Source organism: Acomys minous, assembly GCF_964271855.1.
Source record: "Acomys minous genome assembly, chromosome: 12".
NCBI classification, from domain to species: Eukaryota; Metazoa; Chordata; class Mammalia; order Rodentia; family Muridae; genus Acomys; species Acomys minous.
In genome coordinates, this window is record NC_140493.1 from 16,992,844 (window position 1) to 17,018,173 (window position 25,330).

General features: G+C 54.4%; 1 protein-coding gene across 1 annotated transcript in view; it reads right to left on the reverse strand.

Moving 5' to 3' along the window:
• Nucleotides 1-1,628: 1,628 nt before the first annotated feature.
• Nucleotides 1,629-25,330, reverse strand: part of LOC311579616 (uncharacterized protein) — a 37,964-nt gene continuing 14,262 nt past the window's right edge. Inside the window, exons 3-8 of the mRNA XM_084750338.1 lie at nt 17,585-17,666; nt 16,198-16,256; nt 12,693-12,749; nt 12,327-12,493; nt 7,344-7,403; nt 1,629-4,711 (exon numbers count right to left, since the gene is read on the reverse strand). Coding sequence (XP_084606464.1) covers nt 4,643-4,711; nt 7,344-7,403; nt 12,327-12,493; nt 12,693-12,749; nt 16,198-16,210 — 366 coding nt within the window. The 5' untranslated portion in view covers nt 16,211-16,256; nt 17,585-17,666 and the 3' untranslated portion in view covers nt 1,629-4,642. The remainder of the gene's footprint in view (nt 4,712-7,343; nt 7,404-12,326; nt 12,494-12,692; nt 12,750-16,197; nt 16,257-17,584; nt 17,667-25,330) is intronic.

Here is a 25,330-nt window from a genome sequence, read left to right on the forward strand (position 1 = left end):
TCAATTGCCAGCAGCCACATGGTGGCTCACAACCACCTAGAATGAGATTTGGTGCCCTCTTGTGGCAGGTAAGCGCATATGCAGGCAGAATACTGTATAAATAATAAATCTTTTTTAAAAGGTGGAGGCTCTAGCCTGGATCCTGGCTGGCTGGGCAGGAAGAGGCTGAGACTGGCAAGGGTATGTATACATAATGAACTTGGGCATCCAGGGAGTCACATAGGGTGACTGGCAGTCCCACCTGTCCTTGTGCTGAGGTTTGGGCCCATCAGCAAGCCAGAGACCCAAAGGCGCTCTGCTCTCTGACCTCTCTGGTTGTCCCAGGTCTGACTTGTGTGGCTTTAGCTGTTTCCACCTTATTCCATTCCAGTGGACTAAGCTCAGAGCGGAGCAGTCAGCAGCATTCACCCAGCTGTTATGAGGACTTCTCCAGGGCCACAGTCCATCTCAGCAGGGGGGATACCAGAGACACATACCCACGGAATGCCATAGGACTAGTATGCATCTGCCAGAGAGCCATGGGCACACCAGTGCAAAGATCCAAGGCTCCGCCATAACAGCTCCCTCCCAAGCTGTGGCCTCTCTTCAGACACCTCCCTTGCCCCACCTTCAGGTCTCCAAAGGCTCAGGCATCTCCTCCCCCACATCACCCCAGTCTTCCTGATGGTGGCCCCTTTTGGGCTGGCTCCATGATGCCCGTTGGAGGCCCCTTGGAGAAGGACTCCCAGGCAGCCTATTACATAACTGTATCATAGAAACTGATCAGAGTGGAGACAGGTGGGACACGGTAGGTACAGATAAAACATGCTCAGGGGCATAAGGAGCCGCAGCTTGGGCTCCATGCAGACCTTTCCTGACTTATCCTTGAACTCAAGGCATAGCACAGAACAGCTCACCCCCTACACATGCATGTGCGCGCACACGCACACACGCGCGCACACACACACACACACACACACACACACACACACACACACACTCACAACCTGGGTAGAGCAGAGGGTGGGCAGGGCTTGATCACTGTTCGGTTGCCATACTCTCCAGACGCCACACGGTGTCACTGCTGGGACGCGCACTCCTCCAGAGGAGGAGGAGGAGGACCCTGGGCACTGAGGGTCTCTCAGGGGCTGGGTCAGAAGGGCGGCTGTATGTGATGAACAGGCTGATGGCATAGACTGAAACAGGGTTCCCTTCCCAGGGTAGCCCCCAGGAATGTAACACTTGACCTTCCTGCAGCCTTCTGCACTAAAATCACCCCAGTACATGCCTGATAGGAGTGGTGCAGGCAGATTTATATAACCCCAGATGGACTCACGCTGGACCACGCTGCATAGGATTATGTATATCCCTTTTATGAAACAGCGAATGCATGCCTGCATTAATTCTGCTATGTAACATAATCTGTATTAACACTGATCATTATATATGCAACATTCACTATATATTATATATCTGATAATATTTTTGTTCAATTTTGTTTTTATTTTTAAAGGAAGTAAGGCTATTTGGGGGGCACTAACATCTTTGAGGGTCTCATCTCTAAGACCCTGGAGACAGTTCTGTGACTCCTGAGCACCCAGCCACTGCTGGTTACTCTGCCATTACTACACCTGTCACACACAGAAGACCCCCCTACCTCTGGTGAATCACCCCAGAAAGGGCAAGAACATTCAGGTCTTGTTTCTGTAGGACTCAGCTATGCTTCTGCATGCTGCCTAGGGAGCGGTTGTGTCACGCCTGGCTTTCTTACTTTGGGGCCACCTGAGGTCCAGCCTACTCCCCTCCCAGGTCTTGAACTAGCTTGCCCTCAAAGTCACTTATGCACATCGTAATTAAAGTCCCAGCCTGCCTGGAGAGGTTTATCCTAGGACCTTCAGCCTGCAGCATCCACTTGGCTCCTGATAACACCCGTCCCACCCTTCATCATACCCAGGTACAAGGGCCAGGCCAGGGGCCACTTCTTAGATTGGCCAGCAGGTGGCACCAAGTGGCTGGCCAGAGGCAAGGTCTTCCCTGGGTACTTTTCCCGAAGACACTGTCATCTGGGGTGCCCTTGAATCCTGACTCCATCCTCTCCAGTGGAATTGTTTTGCTCCCTCAATAGCATGGGGAAGTGGGGACATGAGTACAGAGTCACTCTGGGCTGAAGCCCCCAAACTTCCACTCTGCCACGTGCTGGGTAGCTCCTGTGCTGACCCCCCCCCCACCATGTACCCTATCTCTAGTGTCAGGCACTTTGTGTGACAAGAACAGAATGTAGAGAGAAACACAGGACCGGACAGGAAACTACACTGACTGCAGGGTCCCCCAGGGCTCTCAGATGCCCCCCAGGCTACCTCCACAGGTGGCCACTGTGTGTGCTTGTCTGTGCCCTAGTACTTCAATTCTGCAAGGCAGACGCTATCTCCCACTGCAGTGTGGTAGCCAGAGGTTGAGCCTGTGTGAGGACAAACGGGTGCGGTGCCAGGCCGTGCAGGCGAGTATAGAGAGTGGGCAAAGGATGATGAACATGGGTGGGCAAAGCTTTGCTCAGTGAATGACAGAAAGGACCAACCACCCCTCTGGGGTTTGAGGCATACATAGCAAGGGTGGGCGGACAGAAATGACATTCAAGGGACAAGAGTTGACAGACTTGACCACCAACTAACCAACTACAGGATAAAGAGAGATGAAAAGGTGACAGTTTATCATCTACCGTGGTCCCAAAGGATGGAAGAGAGGAGACAATGGGACACGCTATTGAGTGTGTCCGTTCCTCTGTCTCTAGCTGCCAGCTCCTATACAGCCATCGGAACCCAGCTCAGATAGCCCCTAGTTTGTGAAGTCCTCCCTGTTGCTTAGATCCCCCTGGGTACTCTCAGCCCTGGGGCCAGCACAGTTGATACTATGAAATCAGTTGATACAACACAGTTGATCCTTGGGAGTGGATCCAGGCTACGTTTGAGAGGCCTGGTAGCTCAGGATGGACGCAGATGAGGATTAAGGGTGCTGGTCTGCCTAGGTGTGCCCGTGTAGGTGTATGGGTACCCAGAGTTGAGGCAGATCGGGGTTCAGGATAGACGCTGGGACTGAGGGCATTTATCACAGGGAGGAGGCCAGGACAACATGGCCAAGGTATCAACCCAGCCATGCCAACGGCCACAAGGGAGACCCTTGGAGTCTGGCCAGGTAAGAACAGGACTCTACATTGCTAAGCTAACCCTAGCTGAAGACACAGACACACATACACAGACACACACAGACACATACACACACACACACCCCACCAGCTGTCTAAAGGCTTGGAGCCCCTGGGAGAAAGGCAGGTAGATGTCCATTTAGCCCCTAAGTTAGATGTAGGGCAAACCAATACTGTCCTGAGGAAGGCAGGCATGACAGGACAGGGATTTCTTGGATCTGGTCTGAGGTACACTGGAAGCCAGCCCATGCTCTGAGAGCTGACTTGGGAGTCCCAGTGTCTGCTGCTCCACTGGTGTGAGAGGTCAAGTTTATTCCCCAGGGCTTCAGCCGCAGACAGGCCCATACAATGTGAGGGGTAGGTAATGGCCACTACCCTAGGCAGCTCTCAGCGGCAATGTGTCACCCATGCAAACATGCCCACAGCACGGTTGGCGCTCTTGTGCCCTTTCCCACCAGTCTCCGTGTTTCCAGAATGACCGAGGACCAGTTGTAAGTTCGTGTCAGAACAGCCTTTATTTATACCCAAGCCCCACACCACAGCCCCCCCCCCCCAGTCTGTGGCACGGGCTTTCCATGTGGCTTGCTGATCGGGGGCCTCCACGCGGCCGTGCCCCTGGGCACCTCAGGGAAGGCAGTAGGTTGTACAGTTATCTTCGGAGGGGCAACATCACTGCCCTGAAACCACACAACCTACTACCTCACCCTGCGGCGTCCATGCTCCGAAGGAGGCCCAGCCGCTCCCCACCCCCACCCTGGCCACGGGCCACGGGAGCCATAGGGCGCAGCTGGCGCAGGGCGGGGGGGGGAAAGCGGAGACAGTGGCTCAGCGAGAAAGGCCTGTGCCCACCAGATGGATCGGGGAAAGCCTCTGGTGTCGGAACCCATCTCCCCAGGGACCGTGGCCGACAACAGTCCAGCTGTGCTCACAGGGTGCCCTGGTGTGCTAAGAATGCCTCCTCTCACTTTCTTCTTAGAAAAGCCACCCTTGCCTCTATGTAGATGGAGACTCCATCATCAGAGGCCTGACCCTGAACTGGAAAGCCTGGGCAAATGCCGGGCCTGGAGTGCGTGGGCAACTCTGGAACAGAGCTGAAGGTCCAGACCTTCTTTCCACGGAGTCCTGTGAGCCTAGGCCTGATACGGGGTCAGGGGAAGGAAGGCCCCTTCGGTGTGACCCAAGGCCAGGAGGTGCCCCTGGAAATGCCACGTCTGCTTTCATGGCCACGCCCCAACCCTTGCATAGATGAGTAACAGACCAGAGAGGTCCTTAAGGGACTGTCCAAGGTCCCTCATCGCACTTGCTTTTTTGCGTGGCAGCTACCATCCCCAGTCCCTCCCTCAGCCTCCCCAGCTGGGGCTGGCGTTGCGTCCACTGCAGATATTGCGGCCACTTCAGGAAAGACAGTAGATTGTATAGTTACCGCAGAGCGGGGCGGAGCCCGAAACCATACAACCTACTACCTCACCCCAAAGGCCGTCCATTCGTCTTGCCGTGTAGAGCTGGATAGCATGGCTTCTCGGGAGATCCCTCCTAGAGGAAAAAGGAGAGCTGGGAACATGGTGAGGGGCCCAACACGGCTAGCTGGCAGGGGGCGGGGGTTCCCTCAAAGTGGGCCAGGGCATTTAGACAATCACCAAGTACAGAGAGTGGGGGGGGGGGGGAGAGAAGAGGCAGGAATGCCACAATGGGGGAAGGGTGCCATTTGTCAAAGGCCAGCCAGGTCCAGGAGCTACCAGTGTCCACCTGGCTGAGGCCTAGGCTCTGCCCATTCAGTTCTAATATAAGAAGAGTTGGAGTCACTAGGACTTCAGCTAGGCCGCGGCCTTGGACATGTACCCGCCTCCCCTTAGACAGGAAGAGCTCCTCCTGTGGGCTCTGGTTCTGTCCCTGCCTCCCCTCCCTCCCAACTCCCCCACCCCCCACCCCCACGGTAGCCTGAGCTGACCTCACTTCGGGAGGCTCAAAACAGTTTTTCTTTTCCCTTGTGGGAGGCAGCCTAGCTCCTCACGGTGGCCAGCGGGGTGGAAGTGCAGACCCTGGCTGGACACTCATGGCTGGTCTGTCCCTAGTGACTAGCACTTCCTGAGGCCAGCAGGGACTCTGAGCTTGGGCCTCCCAGAGCCTTGAACTGAGCCTGGCTTGAGCGGGAGGAGGGTGACAGCTGGGTAGGGACAGAGAGGGCCTGGTGTGGATCTTGCTGCTCACTGTGAAACGGGATAGATGAGGCGCACTGTAGGTTAACAGTCAGCCTGTACATACCATTCCCAGCCATTAGCTTGCTGGGGGGGGGGGTACCCTGGGCAAGTATCAGCCCATCTTACAAGTAAGGAAACCAAGACTACAGCCTTGTCCCCCTGAGCAACAGCAGTGTTCAGGAGCATCCTTCTCCCTTGTAAGATGCTTCTGTGGCTCTCGGCTCCCCAGCCTCCTTCCACAGCCTTCCTAGGCAGGCACCGAGCCGGACCGAACCACCTTATCCTCTAGCTGTGAGGTGAGGCTCACTGTGAAGAAACTGAGGCTCAGAAGGCCAACTCTCTGGGCCCAGGTAGCTCTGCTCTCATAAGAGAAGAAGAAGCTGTTTCTTTCAGGCCTCAGGTTTGCCCAGCAGTGCAGAGGAAAAGGCCTGTGTGCAGTCCCAGGAAGCCAGACAGCTTCTGCCTCTCTGCGTGAGCCCCAGCACCTGATGCCACGCCTCCCTTTCCCCTCCCTGCCAAGGGTCACAGGAGCAAGTCTAAGGCCCCTGGGTCAAAATGAAGCTATTAGGCCTAAGTCCACACGCTGTACCCAGACCTGGAGTCTAGGGGGCAAAGTGGCTTGGGAACAAGGCCCCAGGGTGCTAGTGTGGCCTGGCTCTCTGTGTGCAGGCACTGTCCAGCCTGTGGTGACAGGAACCACTAATCTGCAAGGCCCCAGAAGAAAATCTGAGCCACTGAGGTGCCATCCCCTGCCTCAAGCCTGGACCCTTTCACTAACAGACAGCTCAAATATCCCCCAAGGATGGTCCAAGCAGAAACAGCAAGACAGGAAGAGAGTGGCTAAGGGTACCCCCTTTGATGCTCCCCCCATCTTTGATGAGTGGGCCAGGTGGGAAGGTTGAGGGGTGTCCCAAACTGCTTAGCCACTCTGTAGGGTGACTGACCATGGTTAACCTTGTCAGTTCCCAGGATGCACCTGGATGTGGCGGAACGACTAGAGACCATACTGGCCACCTCCATCTTGAGCCTCCAGCCCCACCCCAAGAGAGAAGACACACCTCCATCCCAGTCTTTCAACACATTGGGTTCTGCCCCTGGCTGGCAGGATTCAGGTATCGTGAGCAGGACAGCCTGGAAAGTCTGGGCTGTCCCCTCATTGGATGACGCTGGGTACATCTTACATTTCTGTAAGGGGGTCCCCTTAGCCCTTGTAGATTCTCAGCAGCTCCTCGGCCATTCTGGAGGCTGCTGGGTGCTCCTGTGACAGCCCCAGAAGTGCCTGTCCTGCACTTACGGACTCTCCCTGAATTTGGGCTTCATTGTAACACAAGCCTCGGCCTCACAGGGCTCAAGCTGTGGGACAGAAACAATGAGAGACAAATATCCTGGTTCTCCTTGACCATGGCTGCCACCCCCTGTACCTTAGCCCAACCTGGAAACAGATGTGACTCAGTTTCCCCCCTCTGGTCTTTCTTCTCACTCCAGGCAAGACTCTCCTGGCAGGCCTGAAGGTATCAGGATCACACCAGAGGGGTGTGGCAGGGGTTGGGGGTCAGGGCAGAGAGAAGAGAGCTACCTCATACTGATGTCCTCACAGGGCTCTCAAGGCTGAGTGACCTGAAGGGTGTGAGCCTGGTGTGTGTCCTCAGGGCCTCGTCCACTTACGAGCCAGTAATGAAGGAAAATGCATCTCTATTAAAACCATATCCAGCCTGGGTAGGCTGATATGGGGTCAAAGGTCATCATATCACCGTGCACCACTGTCATCTGGGGCAGTTTGCTGTGAGGAGGCAGGGAGCACAAGGCTCCAGGCAAAGGCATCCAAGTTGAGGGCAGGTCCTGGAGGGGTGCCTGGGGATAGGGGTAGGGGAAGGGGAGGTGTGTGGTTCTGACCCCAGCCTTCCTCACTCTGAAGTCTCCCATGACTCCCTACTTCCCAAAGGGAAGGCAGTGGGGGCTCTACTCACCACAGGGGAGCTGGCTGCATGCGGAAGTTCCTGCATGGTACCACTTCCTGAGCTGCTTGGCTTAGGAATGAAAACAATGGCCATTCACTTCAGAAGGGAAGAAAGCCTGGGCCCTGGCTGCCTCCCCTGGCCACATCTTTATATCTCACAGTACCATTTCCACCCAGCCGGTCTGCCGCCTGGTGACCACTCTGCATGCAAAGCCTTGGATAGAACGACCCCTAAGACCAGCCCCGTGATGGACATGCTGGTCACAGGCTATGACTCAAACCTCATCCACGATGGCCAGAGCATGTCTCTGTGGGTGGCCAGTGGCCCGCCTCACTGATGATTGGATGCTGTGGGGCCCAGAGGGAGAGGCAGCATGGTGAAGGGACAGGTTCATACTTGCCTCATGCACACTGGCCTGTGGTAGTTAACTGGACCCTGGAGGGAGAGTTAATCCCCTCTCAGAGGCTGTCAGTGAGCTGCAGCAAACAGAGCCTGAATTCTTCCCCAAGAGCAGAGAGCCAGAGAAGGGGCTGACTGGACCACAGGCTCGCTCCATGAATCAAGTCACTATCCTACCTCTGCTGGGCCCGCTCTGGCCAAAGCATCATGGCAGAGGCAGCAATAAGATTCAAGGCCAAGCAGCGACATGGTGCTGGGCCGCTAGAATTGCAGACTAGGGGGACAAGCCCTACTCAGGACCTGCCCAGTTCTGTCCATCAAACCAGAGGGGTTTGTTGCAAGTCTTGTTATTCCCTCACGGCTCACGGATGGGGAGATGAGCTCATTGGCTGCTGAGGGCCTAGTGAGGACACAGGGGTGGGAAAGCGCCCACCCCCACCCCTGACTACGAGCCTCGCCTGCGCCCCCTGAGACAGCCAAGACATCCATCACACTGGCACCTTTTCTCTGATTCTTCCCACTGTGCCCATCAGCCCTGCCCCCACCCCCCACAAAGCAGCAAAATGGCCTGGGCAAGCCTCCTCTGTCCTCCTTGGCCATTTCCCAGGCCCTCCCCACCTCCCGCCTTTTGCCCTGGTCTGTCCCTCTGCCAGGAACCGCTGACCTGTTTTTCCTGTTCCTCTCCACAAGGCTCCTGCTCTCCAGGGGGCCTGGCTCTTCCCAGGACAAGTGCCTATCTTAGACCCATTCCTCTTACGGTGCCTCTCTGTACTCTTGGTGGCAGGCATGGCTACCACGGTCTCCTCAGTTCCTATGCAACTCTGCCCTACCCAGGGGACCTACAGTGGTTCCACAAGACCCCAGGGAGGGTCACCCTTTCTGAGTCTTTGGCCATCTACAGAGCCATTTATGAATGAGTGAGAAAGGGGCCCAGCTCCATCCTTGGGGGGTGTTCAGACGTGCCAAAGCCCACCTATGAAACAGCTAGGCCTTGACCACTGGCCTCAGGCCCGGAGGTTTGGGATCTACAGAAATGCCTCTTTCCTCAGGGGTAACAGGGAAAGGGTCCTGAGATAGACCAGAGGAACCCAGTGGGGCCAGGCTGGAGGAGGGCCAGTGGCAGGGCGGACAGTGCACATGAATGGCACTCCTGAACAGGTCACCAGGGAATAAGCAGAGTCAGCAGAAGCCATCTGCCAGCTGCCACCTCCCAGCCCTGCCCCAGTCCTGCAGTGTCTACCCATGGGCAGGGTGCCTGGGGGAGGAGCCAGGCTGGCCAGGACAGGTGCGCCAAAGGCCTAGGCAGGCAGGTGGCCCTTTCAGGGCTGGGCGGATGTCTGGAGAGAGAGAGAGAGGCAGACAGACGGTGTCACCCTGAAGTCACCTCGGGCTTGGCTTGGGGCCACCAAGAGCCAGACCCCCCCACCTCATGGCAGCCCCCCCCTCTCCCGGCCTCCCTGATTAGGTTTCTCCCATAAAGCGGCCAGTGTCTCTGCTCAGTAGGCCGTGCCAACAGCGAGTCTGGGAACTATGGGAGGGGTGGCATCCGGCTGGGCAGAGGCGGATCTCCTTGTGAACACAGCCCATAAAGTTAACAAGATGCATGCTCACTGACTAAGGCAAGGGTCGGTGTGCCCAGAGGCGGGCTATGCCCACGGAGCACCATCTTGAATCTGGTTAGGATAGGCCTGTTCAGGAGTGACCAAAATCTCAGTGAAGACAAGCAACGCCTTTGTGAGAAGTTCAGAGAAACGATTAATGCAAAAAAAGCCCCCTAAACGTTACAAAATCACATTTGAGTGAAGATGAGCCAGATTTGCTGAGTCTTCCCTGAGCTCCAGGCTGGGATGCTCTCACAGGTCTGTGGGGGAAGTGCCTCACAGGGGTAATCACCCTCTTCCAAAAGTGTACCGCAGATACGCAGGACAAACCTGGAGCTAGTATCTAAATGCCTTGGCTCCCTCTAACTCTATACACCTTGTGTCGATGCCAAGGTTGATCCTACCTATACTGTAGTGCCCTGTGGTGTGGCCACCCCTAAAACTGTGGCCCATAGCCGAACTCATGAGAGAAAATGGGAGAGCCAGACCGAGGAGGCCCAGATCGGAGCTTAGCTCTCTCCATCTGGAAATAGGGTCTGAGAGCAAAAGTCAGCCGGCCATGTGCCTTCTCTGGAGAGCTAGTGAGATAGCGGGAGCCATGAGGAAGCTGCTGGCTTATGCCCAGGGCAAAGCACAGATGGCCTGGTGTATAGTGAAGTGAGGAAAGGCTCTCCTGCTCCCTGGACTCAGCCTGAGGCTGGACATTTGAGCTACAGGTTACCAGCTCTGATCACCAAGGTGGGTATTCATCTGTATGTAGCTTTCTCAACTCAGTCAGCCTCTGTGGGCTGTAGGAAGGGTGAGTAGGACATGACTCCGGGTCAGTATCTGGGAGCAGGTACTCTTGCCTGTTCTCTGACAGGCCCCCCCTCCCCCCGCTCCCCCCACTCCCTGTCAATTGACTCCCTCTGGCCTGGCCCTTCCTTGAGAGGTATTTTCTCTTCTTGGAAGCTTACACTCCAGGGTCCCAGGAGATTCCTTCTTAGCCTGCCACGTGGGATGGCATTGGGCTGGGCAGGTGGATTTGGGACATTCTGCTGGGTCTCTCTGGAAGAAGGGCTTGTATCACTTCAGGGTGACAGAATGTTCTGCCTGGGAGCTGTGGGAAAGAAGTCTGGGGCCAGCATCCAGCTGGCTTCCTAAATGAGACAGCTTGACCCTGCTGTCTACGCGCGGCCTCTTGCTACCCTGGCAGAGAGCACGGGGCCAGGCAAGGCCACCAAGCAACCCCCATACTGCCCAAGAAGAGTCAAAGGGAATTTTATCCCACACTCTTCCCTGCTTTCCTTTGAATTACCTCCTAGCTTCTTTTAAGGACCCCCCCCCGTACCCCCACCCACTTTATCCCCATCACAGGAGTAGCAGGGCTATCTGGCCGCTCCCCAGTCCCAGAGCTTGCCCTCCTGTTTGTCCCACCTCGGGAAGCTGGAATGCATTGTCATGACCCAGGGCTGCTGGGGTGGGGGTGGGGGTGGGGGGCGGTTGTGAGTCTGGATGGCATCATTATGGCCTCACTCTGAGACACGTTGCTTCTGATCTCTGGGAAGGCAGGGGAACACTGTAAGCTTGTTAACAGGGGCAGGAAGCTCTTAAGGGGTTTACAGAGGATCCCTGCTGGGCTGCGTTGTTGAACCAGGGGTCCTCTGTGTAGGAGGGGTGCTGTGTTTGGGTAGTGGGGGCGGGTAGCTTCATGTACCTCCGAGCCTCAGTGGCCTGGTGGGTGGCCTTGCTCTTGGAGCAAAGCAGCCTCTTCTAGCAAGAACCTGGACTCTTCTCGACATCACAGGCTACCCAGGAGACTAACTGGCTGCTGTGAAACCCTGGCATTCTATGTCACCCTCAGCCAGGGGGCCCCAAGGTCCTTGGGCAGGTCAGGGATATGAGGGGCATTTGGAAGCCAGAGGTTTTCTTCTCCGGAGAGAACTAATTCAAATCTATGCTTGCTGATGGCTGTGCCCTGAAACCCAGTAGCACAGTGCAGACATCATTTCTAGAACCATCCGCACTGGCCCCATCCCTGCCAAGGACTCCCTCTAAAAGTACAGTGTAAGTGGCAGGCTTTTCTGGATTCTGATGTACAGCTTCTCTCTGCGTCTGCTTAGTGCTAAAGCTTCGGAGGGTAGCTAGGAATAAGTGGGGCTGGATAAAGGGCCAGGACTCCCAGGCCGCCTTGCCAAGCAGCTGGCTGTGCCAAGCCCAAGGCGGCCATGGCCAAAGCCAAGCAGGGTGGGGGCTAGTTCTGGGCTCTGTCCAGGCCACTTAGGACAGGCAGAAAGCAGGGGTCTCCTTCTCTCCAAGGCTACTGCTGGTTTCAGCCACAAAATGGCGGACGGCTGCTGCGTCGGCCATTTTGTAGCACCCTTGGAAGACAAAGGCTGTGAAAGCCAGAGGGTGGAACCAGTGGATTCCTGGCAGCGAGGAGGAAGATCTACCTAACTGGAAACAAGGTTCTGCCCTGTGCTGAGGCCCAAGATGGTGTGGTCAGAGAAAATGGGTCAAACAGGCTTTTTCCAGAGCCTTCCTCCTGCCCTAGCTCCAAGCATGCTCAGGACCTCCACACTTCCCTCCAAGGGGGCTCTGGGTGGCCCATGGTGTGCCCGTCAGAGAACACTGAAGGCCTAACACTTTATGGTGTAACAAGCTGTGAGGTTTCCCAGGCCTGAGCTCTTCTGGGTTAAAATTCTCTGCCCTAGTCTCTCTGCCCGACATGCCCTTATATCTGCTCAGGTCGGAGAGGCCTGAAGCCCAGGGCTCAAGTGCCAATGTGCTCCTGGAACTAGTGGGCCAGCTAGCTTCTTCCTGTCTGGGACCAACAGGTCAAGGGATCAGTTGCCAGAGCAACCATCAACAAGATGCTGGGAGGACTTACTTCCGGAGTATATGGCTGTGCCCTAGCAACACGTTCTATAGCTCCAGCTGGGATGGCCCTAGAAGCTTTCCCACCCTGCCCCAGCTGCTTTGTAAACAAGCCACCATCATCTATTCATACTACCTTTTCGGCCACTGGCCAAGGGTCTTCAAACCTCACTAGGCAGAGCACAGTAGGCACTCGGTGACCAGCCAGAGAGCCCCACAGAGGGATGGAACCAGGGGTTGTAGGGCTCCTTTGTACCCCCTTCTCATCCTTAGTCTCTCTCCTGTTCAGAATCCAGTCGCAAACTAGAGGCAAAAAAAGACAGCTCTCAGAGGTACAGGTCCCACCTCAGGTTGCCTCCTTTTGACCTGTACAGAGCAAAAACCTGTGTGGATAACAATCCCACTTCACAGGCAGGGAGTCTGAGGCCCAAGAGGGCAGAGACACTACAAGCATAGGATCCACCTTGTGGGGTGCCTGGGGCATAGGAGAGATGCAACTCACACAGCCTAGGGTCCGGGTCTCTAACAGGTGTGGGTTGACATGGATCCAGGCCAGCGTCTGTGAAAAAAAAAAAAAAAAAGAGTAGACTTGAGAGCAGTCCACATCATCCTTACAGGGTGAAACTGGATGGTGACATGGCAAGAGCAGGTGCCACCAATCATCACTTGTACAGCTACAGTTGCCCTGATAACTCTAGAGTGTGTACATCACAGTGGCCTCTGTAAATCACTAAGGGCCTCTCCTCAGTGGGAAGCCACATAGTTCTGAGTTCAAGTCACCATCTACCCAAGAGTGCTGTAAACTCATAAGCCAGAGCTCACCTGAGGACCCAGAGGTCTAAACACTGGCCTCTACCACCAAATGACATCTCTAGCCCTTCAAAAAAAAAGTATTTTGAAGATCTTGCTAAGTTTCCCAGGCTGACCTTGAAACCCACTCTATAGCTCAGTCTGGCCTCAGTTTTTCTCCCCTAGAGAATGGGTTTCTCTGTGTAGCCATGGCTGTCCTGGAACTCTCTCTGTAGACCAGGCTGGCCTCATAGAGATCCACCCACCTCTGCCTGCAGAGTGCTGGGATGAAAGGCATGTGCCACCTCCACCCGGCTGGCCGCAAATTCTCAATTTTCCCAAGTAAACAGGATCACAGGCCTTTGCCACGAGGCCCAGCCAATGAGAACACTTTGTACCTGCAATGTGCCAGGCGCTGGTAAGTCCCACTGGGGTTCACTTTTGCCCTTGGGATAATGTGATCCTTGGCTAAAGGGTGGGGCACAGAGAGGCTGTGATTTGATTCTGCCCTCTACCCCCACGCCCAGTCACACAGCCGCACAGGAGCTCTCACCCTCCCATGTTTTAGGGATGAGGGGAGAGAAGAAGACTCAGTTGCATTGTGAGAGGCCAGTCACAACGTTGTTCAGAGGGAGCGAGCCTCTCTTTCTCTCTCTTTGAGGAAGCTCCAGGAAGCTCTACACTGTGGAGGGCTGCTGCACCTTCCCTTGGACCTTTCGGCTCCCTAGGAACATTTCTTCAGAATTGTTCTCACTCAGCCTGGCTGTCAGGGGGTCCTTGAGCTGGTGCTAGACTAAGGCTGGGACTATGTGGGTTGTCAATTGCACTGGGGCCGAAGACCAAATTTAAGATATTTGTGAGGCTAAAACAAAGAGTATCGTTGGGGCTGGAGTAACGGCTCAGCAGCTAAAAGCACTTGCTGTTCTTATAGAGGACCCTGGTTCCATTCCCAGCATCCACATGGCAACACCATTTCCAGGAGATCTAATGCCCTCTTCTAGGCTCTGTGGGCACCAGGCACAAACATGACACATAGACATGCATGCAGGCACAACACTGATACACATGCATTTCTATTTTTTTTTTTTTTAATTTAAGAAGATCTGGAGCTGTAGCTCAGATGGTGGGGTACCTGGCTAGCAAGCACTGAACCCTGTGATCAATCTCCAGTACTGTATAAACTGGGGTCAGCTCACACCTGTTAATCTGAGCATTCAAGAAGTGAAGGCAGGAAGATCAGGAGTTCAAGGTCACCCTCAACTATATACAGAGTTCAAGGTTGTCCTAGGTTACAGACCTTATCTATAATAATAATAATAATAATGATGATGATGATGATGATGATGATGATGATGATGATGATGATAAAAACCACAACAGTATGTGGCTATCAGATGAATCTGTGTCCTCTCCCACTCCAGGGAGGCCACTGAGGCAGCTGGTCTCTAGGCTGGGAGTGCCAGACTGTGGGAATTTGGAAGCCTCATATATAATTTCCAGTGGGCTCCCAAGTCTTGGTTTCCCTTTCTGGCCAGGGAATTTATGGGACAGGCAGGTCCCTTCAGAAAACCAGCCGTCCTCAGAGACTAAGCAAGGCCATGTGGCCACCACTTACTGGGCTGGGCTCCTACGGTTGGCTCCTTGCTGGGGCCCAACACTATGAACATGGTGAGGGTCGTGGCCAGCTTAAGAAGCGTGGGTAGGGACACAAAGCTGAGGATTTGCTTATGCTCAGACCTCTCAGGCCCAGATCCAGCCAGGGGTGCAATTCCAACCTTGCCAACCAAACCCTAGAGCCCCCAAACTTTCCATGGCTCCCTAGGCTAAGCTTGGTGTCTCAAAAACCTCATGGCCCAGTGTGCCCAGGCCACAGGTGAGAGGGGGCTGACTCTTTCCACCCATAGAGGCCCCTAAAGAGAAGAATGGGATGGAAAGCTCCCTATTATGTAACTGGGGTGGGGGGCACCCCTGAAATTAACACTTGACCAGCACTAGCACTGAGTATGCACCTTCTGCATACATCCAGCCTTATCTTGTGTGCATGGTGCTAAGTAGGGGCTGGGATTAGCCACTCTACCCCCATCCTTTTCTGTTCTGGACCCTTCCTCATACATCTTGACCCAGGACCCCTCTGAGACTGCACCCTTGCTCCTGGAACGCAGTCTCCCATATATATTAACACTCAGGACTCGGAGACTCAGGGGAACATTCCCAGCCCGAACTCTTGGGAAGGGTTCATCACTGGACTCTAGAGAGATCCATCTGGGGGACCCTGAGGGGATTGTATGTACGGAGGCTGCCTGTGGCTGAGAAGTGGATAACACACGCCGGTGTGGCTTAGGGTAGGTACCCAGGAAAACCTTGGCCAAGAGCTACCAGGTTCCTAGGGCTACCTGGGCCAGCTGCATTCTGGAGGTGTGTCCAGGAGCTCTGCTCAGTCTCTCTTCCATCTCTGTCTGTCCTCCCCCACTCTGCCAAGTCCTGAAGCCTCCATCCACTCCAGCGGTCTCTTTGTCCTACTCTCCAGCACTAGCTAACAGCCCTGACCCCCGGTGCAGACACAAAGACCAGAGTAGTTTGTGTGGCAGCTCACACACACCAATGCAGATAGCAGAGGGGTCCCAGGTCCAGATATAGGTTTCTCTGGCTTATACAAGATGGCATGGGGTCCTGCCTGCAGCCTGGGTGGTGAAACTGCCCCTAACCATGGCCACAGCAAGTCTCTGGATCTAGAATCACATAGGTAGGTCCAAAGCTATACTTGGGATATGATTTCTTTGGGGGGCAGGGACAGATGTGAACATAGCTCCCAGGCTGGCCACCACCTCTCCACACAAGAGACCCGCCCCCAAGTATACGTCATAGCTGCAAGGTATCCATGGCAGAGCAAGCAGGCATCTTTACCACTGAGCACTGAGTGGCACTGCAGGTAGCGCAAATGTCCTAGGGTCATCTTACTGTTTGCTCATCTCCTCATCTCCTTCTTGATGGTTGGGGCCGACAGATGGTCCAGCCTAGCTTCCTGGGTGCACGTGGATATGCTTGGACATCCTAGAATCCCAGAAAGAGGCTGGCAGGAGTGGAGACTTCCTAGCCAAGACCCAGCATATGGCAAACCTCCAGGTTTTCACGGCTGCATGGAACTACAGTAATATCCAGAAAGGTTGGGGTAGGTGACCCTGAGTTCCATAAACAACCGACAAAACTGTTCCACTGACCTGAGGTAGGCATGGCTCGTGAGCTTCACGGGTCACCTGGGAAAGTTGTCAAGAAGAATCTGAAGACCAGAGGGAAAGAGACACTAGTTAGGTGCTGGAGTGAATCCATGAGCACTCTCTTTGCATTTATATTGTTTCCCGTGAACCTCAACCCCAAAAGGCTTAGGCACAGCTAAGTAGCCACCTGGAACTCAGGGCAGCTCAAGGCCAGGGGGACTAGCTCATCCATGTGGCTTCATGGCCAAATGTTGGGGGCTCAAATCTCATATACTCCTAGGCCTACCCATCCAACAAGGACCTAGGGGCTGCAAGAGTCACACACAGAAGACGCCCGAGAGGTAATGACCCTAAACCTCAGAGTTCTGGTGGATGGCATACAGAGCCTGCCAAGGGCAGAATAGAGGCCCTGCCCTACGTGATGTGTGGCAGGTCCAGGCCTCCAAGCGCCTAGGCCATCCCAATTGATGAGGCCTCCTGTGTACTTTCCTCAAAACTAACTTGAAGGCACTGAGCCCCCCCAACAGGTCTGGGCTCCTCCATACAGAGCCCTTCTCAGCCATATCACGAGTGAAGTCGGCACGGCATCATCCACTGGACAGAGGCAGATATGATGCCTCCACCTACCCTCCCTAGTAGTATCCAGCACACATAGATACCAATTGGATGACTCTTGAGTGATGGAGAGCTGGTTCAGAGCCTGCAGAGGCTGGCTGCAGGGGAGGCTGAAGAGAGCGGTGATAACACTTCGACTTCAGTATATTACAGAGTCTGCCACCTATGGGTACCTACTGTTTCCAAACACTGTGTCTAGCTCCCTGGGACTGTCCCTCCAAGCTACAGGTGTTCTAGGGGACCACTCTACAGCCCCCTGGTCCCCACCAGAAGGTATCCCTGTACAGTTTGTGGACTAATACCACTGAGGCTTAAACGCTGGTGGAACCTGTCTGGATAAACAGCAAGTAACAAGGGGGCTGGTGGACAGGGCCAGGGGTGCCCACTGCATGACCGGACTGCAAGGGCTGTCTCAGAGCTAATTCTGCCCTCTATCACAGGCAATCTGTCCCTGCCGGATTCCATCTGCTACAAGAGGACAAGTCAGGCCATCAGAGCCCGCGGGGCAGGAGGCAAGGCTGGAGCAGGGACCTGGAATCCTTGGCACTATCTCCCATTCTGTCCTGGGCAAGGATCTGTCCCACTGGTTGGAGGCCAGGCTGAGGCCCTGAGTGGCTGGAGGCGGGGCAGGCCTGGCACCAGGTAGAGCCTCGGAGGCCAGGACTGGTCTCTGAAAGAAGCAACTGTGGACTCTTGTTTGCCAATACACATTCATCTCCAAGACTACTTCTGATGGACTGTGGCCCTTCTCTGCCCAAGTGGGGCAGATGGCTACCTGTGGATGAGGTCATAGTGGGTCTTCTGACACACCTGATGGGCTCTCCCTTTCCTAGGAGGCTCTCTGGAGCTTCTGTGTTCTGCAAGACATAAGGAAATCAAAACAGAGGTGTCAGCTTGGCAGGCCATGTGGCTCAGACACCGAGAAGGGTGGCCTTCCCTTCCTCAGTTGCTCCCACAGCCATCTGTAGGTAAAAGACCCATACACTAGTCACGGTGGCCTTGGCACAGGAGGCCTGCAGTGTCAGGTCACAAGAGACAGAGAACAGGATAGACAGCCATGCCTGGCTTTAAATAGTACCAGCCTCTCAAGACCCACATCCCAAACCAACTCCCTGCCATGGCTCCTAGGTGACACAGTCACAGAGAAGACCTAACCCCTTTTAGAGTCCTCTGTGAATACAGAGGAAGGACTCAGCTGCCAGTGTCTGACAAAGACCCCTCCCTCCCTTCCTTCCAGCCCCACTGTGGTCCCCATAATCCCCCGTGGCCAGAATGTCTTCCTACCATCACAGATCACCCCTGCCTGCACTGCATCGCCTCCCTCCACCTCCCCCTCACAACACCTGTGCTGCCCCCAATAGACCTGGGAACTTTGAGTCAAGAGTGCTGTTGAACTAGCATATATCCCTGAGCCTGGCAGGGCCTGGCATCCAGAAGGATCGCTTGCCTCACCCTGGGAAGGTTATCCGAGGTTTGTGAGGTCTGAGCAGGAGTTTGAGTCATTACCAAGAGGTAACTTCAGTGGTCATTATGAGCCAGGAAGGGGGACAGGCCAGGACTGACAGCAGGACACCAAGGCCAGGAGTCAGCCATGGTGAGACTGACTCCTGGGTTCTTCCTTCTCCTATATATCTTAGGCGTTTCAACCTTGGTAGAATTGCTTGCTTCTTTCCTGCGCTCTCAAGCCCACCATGGTGTAGGCATCCACACTTTGGTATTAAGACAGCTCGGGATATCCTCTTGGGGTTACGGCCTTCTCCGGGATTTGTCACCTAGGACAAGGGGCTACCCTCCCGTGGACAAGCCAAAAGCAGTGAGGACAGTCACACCACCCTGCTTACAGCATTATCTCCAGAGAACAATTTTTCTTCAAACTTGAGACCTAGAGACTAGAGGGACTCACTGAGGGCTCCTCGGTGATGCACTGGGCCCTGGGCCCCACTAGGAATAGCTTGCCTCTCTCCATCTCCAGAGACCGCTAGTATCTACATGAGGAACTGGGAGCCCACAAGAGCTTCATGGCTGTTCTTCATCCATACAGGACTGTGAAGATGCTGGGAAACAGGAGGGAAGATGCCGGGGCTCTAAGGCCGAGTCTCGTGACTGTACCTCATGGCTATAACATTCCTTACCTGACAGTTAGACTGTGCCCCCCCCCCCCGCCATCTCTTCTTTTGGCCTGGACTGCACAGTGTACAGATTCCCCAATTTAATGATCTTGGCACAGCTACCTGCTGGTCCCAGAATCTGCAGGCTGGCAAAGCTAACCTAACCTCACCAGGAAACGTGGAGTGGACCCATCTCTTCAGCTCCAAGGCCTCCCTCCCTAGAGAAGAAACCTCAGTGGCATTGAGACCAGTAAAGCCTGCACCCGCTCGGCTTGAAAAGGGACACTTCCACGAACAAGATGGTGGGGTGGCAGCAGAAGAGCCCCCCGTTTTGTAAATAGCTTCTTCGAGTCTCTAAACAAGATCACTATCCAAAGTTAAAAACTTTGGCTTCAGGTGCAAGTACAGGTGACACAGAAAGAAAGTCAGTCACAGTAAATAGAGATGTTGACCAGACCCTTGGTGGGGCAGGGTACGATCCTATGGGGGCAGTGGCCAAGGCTACATAAGTCACCCCAGGCCCACCCTGGACACATGAAGACATACTGTTGCCATGTTGACAGTACAGAGCACCTGCTTACAGCACAAGGGTGGGTGGCTCCAAGGGACCTGCTTCCCCCGTCAGTAACACAGGAATGCTGGACATAGCTGGAAAGTCCTTTTGGCTGCTTGAGGGAGACCCCAGCTGTAGAGGGCTTTGCCGAATTCCCTGTAACTTCAGACGTGTGCCTACACACTTCCTCTCGGCATTCGATTGCCCCAGTGTTTTTTTTTTCACCTACCTCGCCTATGGCAGGAATGGAACAGCAAAGCCACATGGTCTCCAGGGACCTGGGTAGGGGACCCCACTGGGACCTGAGGGTACATTATGTACGCTGCTCCCTCTCAGGTTGATGAGCTTCCCAAAGCTGTCCCTCTGTTCCTTAGCCCTTACGCTCCATGGTTGAGGCACTTGTGTGACAGGGCCACATTAGGCCATTTTTGTGGCTCATGGCACATCACAGTTAGTGCTGAATCTGTCAGACCAAGCACCAGGCAGAGGGTCCTGGAGATCTAGCCCAGCACTACCCTAGCCTCCACCCTACCTGGACTCACAACCACCATTAGGTGTATCTGCGGGGTTTAGTGGGGCTACAATATTCATCTAGGTTGGCAGAATGATTGTCCCTGGGAGAGCTTCGGAGCCATCCAAAGCCGAGTAGCTGAGTAGAATATCCCAGGCTGTATGGTCCTTAGGAACCTGTTTTCTCTGAGCTACACTTTTCTATCTTTCTTTCTTTTTTTTTTTTTTTTTTAGTTTTTCTAGACAGGGTTTCTCTGTATAACCTTGGCTGTCCTAGACTCACTTTGTTGACTAGGCTGGCCTCGAACTCACAGCCACCTGCCTGCCTCTGCCTCTGCCTCCCAGAGTGCTGGGATTACAGGCGTATACCACCATGCCCAGCCCACTTTTGTATCTTAAGAGAGGCCATTTATCCCTACTATGTATATGGACTTCATAGGCGAGTGCGAAAGTGTAAGCCTCCCATCCACCCACAAGGCACTCTCCGTGGAGTCTCCCACTAGTGACCGCTAACTCCTACTAATGTCCACTTGATTCTAAAAATCAAGCCACCGCCAGACACGAGGCCATCTTCACTCCCACCTAGAACGCTTAGGTAGGTCTCACAAGTGATGCCAGTGTCTGTGACGGCAACATAACGGGCCCAGGATTTCAGGGAAACCAGTCTTGGTTTCTTTTCAGGTGTTGTTTTTCAGATAAAAAAAGACTCAGAATATTCTAGCACACATGAGTCTTGCCCTAAAGTGGCACCACTGCTGTGGTCATCAACTATCTGGACAAGGGTGATGCTGACCTCATCCAGGCCCTATGGTGGCTGCAAAGTGTATCTGTTTCTGTTAAGAGCCTGCAAGCTGGCGGGTGGTGCTGCCTACTTCCACTTCACATGCATTTTGGCAATGTCTCTGTTTTGGGGACGAACATATAGTGATAGCTTAGGCAGGGTCCGTTTCTCTCTGGACAGATGGTTAAATTTTGTCACTTCAATTATTTTCCTTCCAGTGCAAAACGAATAACATTCATGAACCAAAAGTCTGAGGCACAAAGGACAAGAGAGAGCAGAGGCCAATAGTCCTCTGTCTGGCCTGGCCCCCACCCCACCCCACCCCACCCTGTCTTTGTCTCTGTCTCTCTCTGTGTCTCTGTCTGTCTGTCTCTGTCTCTGTCTGTCTGTCTGTCTGTCTGTCTGTCTGTCTGTCTGTCTGTCTCTCTCTCTCTCTCTCTCTCTCTCTCTCTGTGTGTGTGTGTGTGTGTGTGTGTGTGTGTGTGTGTGTGTGTGTGTCCCCGTCCATCCACCTACCCCCATAGTGGTTACCATGAGCCAAGAACCTGGCAAGGCTGTGTGCTGGGCACTGCATGAGTTCCCACCCAGGTGGCAGTGTGACACTCCCTGAGCGGGAGCACCCGGCGTAGGGAAGTGGGTGGTTTCTCCTAGTTTCTCATCTGTACAGCAGACACACAGAGCTTTGTGCATCAGTCCTCCTGGTTTCTAGGGGAAACTTCAGAAGCAAGGTCCCAGGTGGAAGCCTAGGAGTGCTTTCAAGACGGCTGCTTCAAACCTGGACTTTAGAACCTTCCAGTGACCCACCAATATCAGAGCTAACGTAAGGCCAGATGGAAGAAGTGAGGCCCAGGGCTGATGAGGAACGAGCCCCTGGCAGCAACAATGAGCTGAATGCACACTTGTCATACAGCTGTCATCATGTGACAGTACACCTGCCTCACTGGACAATGACATGTTATATATGCTGATCACAGAGCCCCAGAAGGTAAGTGACCGACAGAAAGATGACAGACAAGGTAGCTGCAGTGGGACTGTCCTCTCAGGAGCGCTGAGGCCTGTCTGAGTGTTAGGAAACCACCTTTGTTGATCTGTAGTTTCACACATGCCTGGATCAACCAACCCTAGGAAGGACTGTGTTCATGATACCGGAGAAAGTCCCTGGGAGAGGTCCCAGCCAGGTGCCGTACATGGAGGCATAAGAGGATTCCTTCCAAGTTCCTTCACTCTTAGAGTGTCCCCCACCCCCAAGCATACCTGGGCCAGGCTAGGGTGTAAGACACTGTTACGTGTTTATAGCCATTCTACCCAAGGAGCTCCCAGTGTGGCCACAGGTGTGAAAGGACTATCACGGTTATAAATCCACAGTGTAGGTGGTGAGGAGAAGGCTGGGGGGGTGCGTTCTATGGTGACAGGGAGTCCTAATAAGATGACAAAGGGCTGTAGAGACACAAAGCTTATCAAGAGTTCCACTAAGACCGGGGTGTGGTAGCGCATGCCTTCAATCCTAGTACCCCAGGAGCAGGAGCAGGTTGGGTCTCTGAGTTCAAGGCCCACAAACAATAACCAGCGTTTCACTAAAGAAACTGATCTGTAACTGAAAATGGATGAGAGCCCTCCTTTAGGTAAGGGAGAAGTCAGTGGTCTTCTCTTTGGCTCTGTCCACTAAGGCCCCTGCAGCTGTGAAGAGTGTACAAGCTAGGGCGTCATTCGTGATGGCCTGATCTCACAGGCCTTTTTCCTCCATCTACAGAAGAGGCCACCCTGATACCAGATGTCTAAGCCCGGCACAGAATGAAACTTGGTCCCTTTCATGGTGCCCAGAGCCTACTTGGAGTCCAACTCCAGGAGACAATGAGGTTGGGCATGAGGCAGTGCCCACTGCTTCTCTGCCTTCCCCACTCTGGTCTCTAGGGCATATGGGGGGGGGTAGCTAGAAGGATGGGTGGTGGGGGCAGCCAGAGGAGCCAGTCCGCCTGGCGGTAAATCATCAGGCCGTGCTTTGTAATTATCTGGGCACTTAAGCTCCTCTATCTTGTCTCTCCCTTCCCTGGGGAAATTTCCTTCATTTCCTACGCTTTCCTTGTCTCCTGGTTGTCTCAATCAGCCCAGGCCAGGCCCAACATGCTGCTCTCCCCAGATCTCAGCCTACAGCTACCAGGTTGTATCTTTGCATGTTGGACGGGAGCCACCAGAAGCCATCGTCCCCATCTAAACTTCCGGCCTGCCTAGGGCTGGGAAAAAAAAAAAAAAGAAAAAGAAAAAGAAAAGAAAATGCGACCACACCCATGGGCCACTTTCCCTGACACAGGGATGGGCTCATCCACCTAGGTGGCCTAGGGGTGGGAGGCTGGGATGGCACCTGAATAAGGAATGAAATAGAGAAAATATCAAGACAGGGTGCCTGGGTACTTGGGGACTGTGATGAGTGGCCTGTTTTGTCGTCATATGGACCCTGGACTGATACCATTTACCCACACCTGACCCCTCTTCTCTTATAGAATCTGGGTCACTGTGCCTGTTTCACAGACAAAAACACTGAGGCATCGAAGGCAATGCAAGCGGCTTGGATGACTAGACTGCCTGCTGCCAGCGGTTCTGGTCCTGGTGCAGGAGAGCCTCAGCAGTACCAGCGCCTATGACGGTTCCTCACAAGCAGCCAGGAGTCAATCTTCCTATGTGGAGGATGCCCAAAATGTCCCCCTGCCTCCCAGAGCCAGAACCAATTCCACCCCCCAGTGCAGCTTCTCAGTTCCATGGGGGAGGCAGGAGGGTTGGTTGCATGCTACCATGCCACCAGCACAAGGGCTAGGTTGAGACGGCCACAGACATGTACAGCCCTTGGGTGGACTTTGCAAAGCCACCGTGTACGTATCCCTTTCCCAGGCCTCCCCACCTCCCTGGGGATGAGCCCACTGAGCTCTTAAAAGCTGGATCTTATTCTCTGCCTACATTTCTGACCTCTAGAAACCTCTCCAGAGCCCTCTGGCAGGACTGAAGCCTCCTGTCGTGGCATTCATAGCCAGGTCACTGGGTGCCAAACAGATGCTGAGGGCTCCCTCCGGCTGGCTCGTGTGTGGCTTCTCCAATCACCATCCCAACTATGTTCCATGACCAAGATTCCTTTAAAACCCCTCTCTGAAAGCAAACAAAACCCCAGCCTGGGAACCTAGAGGAGCTAGTGACTCCATTTTTTCTTTCTCTTTTCTTCCTCTCCCTCCTCCCCTCCCTCCCTCCCTCCTTCCCTCCCTCCCTCTTTACCTTCCCTTTTAAGTACTACAACAGGGGACTCAGGAAATCTGATGACCCTCTCATGTTGCAGATGGGTAAACCAAGGCCCGGAGACAGGAAAAGGTCCAAGGTCCTATGGGTTCTATGACTGGGCAGGAGTTCTGGAATCCAGGCAGGACTGAATCAGGCACGCAGCATCTCTGAGCCACAGGATCTCTGTAGTGACAGTCTTCAGTGAGGAAGGACCAAGCACTGACATCATAACTTGCCAAGACCCAAAGCGTCCCCAGGGTTTGGCAGGGCCCTGAACCCACCTGATACTTCCCTGATGTAAGCCGGCCAGTGTGGGCAGGGCCGGGGCCCTTGGGCTCCCTGGCACAGACTTAGTGGTGCTCAGCAAATGCAGGAAGAAATCTCTGGGGAGGCCTTGAAGCTCAGGGGCAGGGCTCCAGAAAAGCAGCCTGCTCTAATGGAAACCAGTCAGTGGCTAACCTCCCCCCCCCCTTCTTTGGTTTCCATGGGGACAGGATAGGAGGTGGAGCTCTGGCGTGACTGCTGCAGCAGATGTGGCCTGTACAGGGCTGGTGGGGGCGTGGGGGTGGTGCCTGGCTGGGAGCCCTGGGACGTGGCAGGAGTAGGGCTGGGCGCAGGGCCCTGCAGCCATAGCCACTTCGGTCAGCTTTAGGAAAAAGCCTGGGGCTGTGGGTCCACCACCTCCAGGAAGTCTCCTAGAGTCCTCAGGTGCTCCAAACCCATGACCTGAGCCTCCTCAGAAGGGGTTGGGCCCCCTGGCATCTCAGCGGGAGGCCAGCCCTCCTGAAGATATCTGCATTTGTCATGACGGTCATGTTGGTGTTCTGCGTGCTCTAGAACTGCTAGTACTTGTATACTGGATTGGGGGTGGGGGTGGGGGTGGGGTAGGCAGAGCCCTAGAGCACCATGTGGTCCTCTCCACTGGCCTCTGGGTGGTGCTGATGGGTGTCCTCCTACAGACACACTTGCTGCTGGGCCTAAAACCCGTGGGATGTGGCCCTGAAGAATGGAGGGAGCTTGCTACTACTCTGATATGCGAGAGACTCTGTGGGCTTGGGGACACCAGCCCCCAGTATAGGCCACAATGACTGATGCAGCTGGCTGAGACTCATAGCTGGCTTCTTCGCTCCTTTACGGTGACACAGTCCCCATTCGCCAGAGTGAAACTGGCCTTCGTGAGCCCATCATGACCTAGGATACAGCAGCTAGGCTCACAGGTCCAAGAAGTCCCCTGCCTCAGGGCCAAGGGAAACAACAGTGACACCATGTTCCCTCGTTCTCATCACCCACTGCCACTCTGAGTGTGGC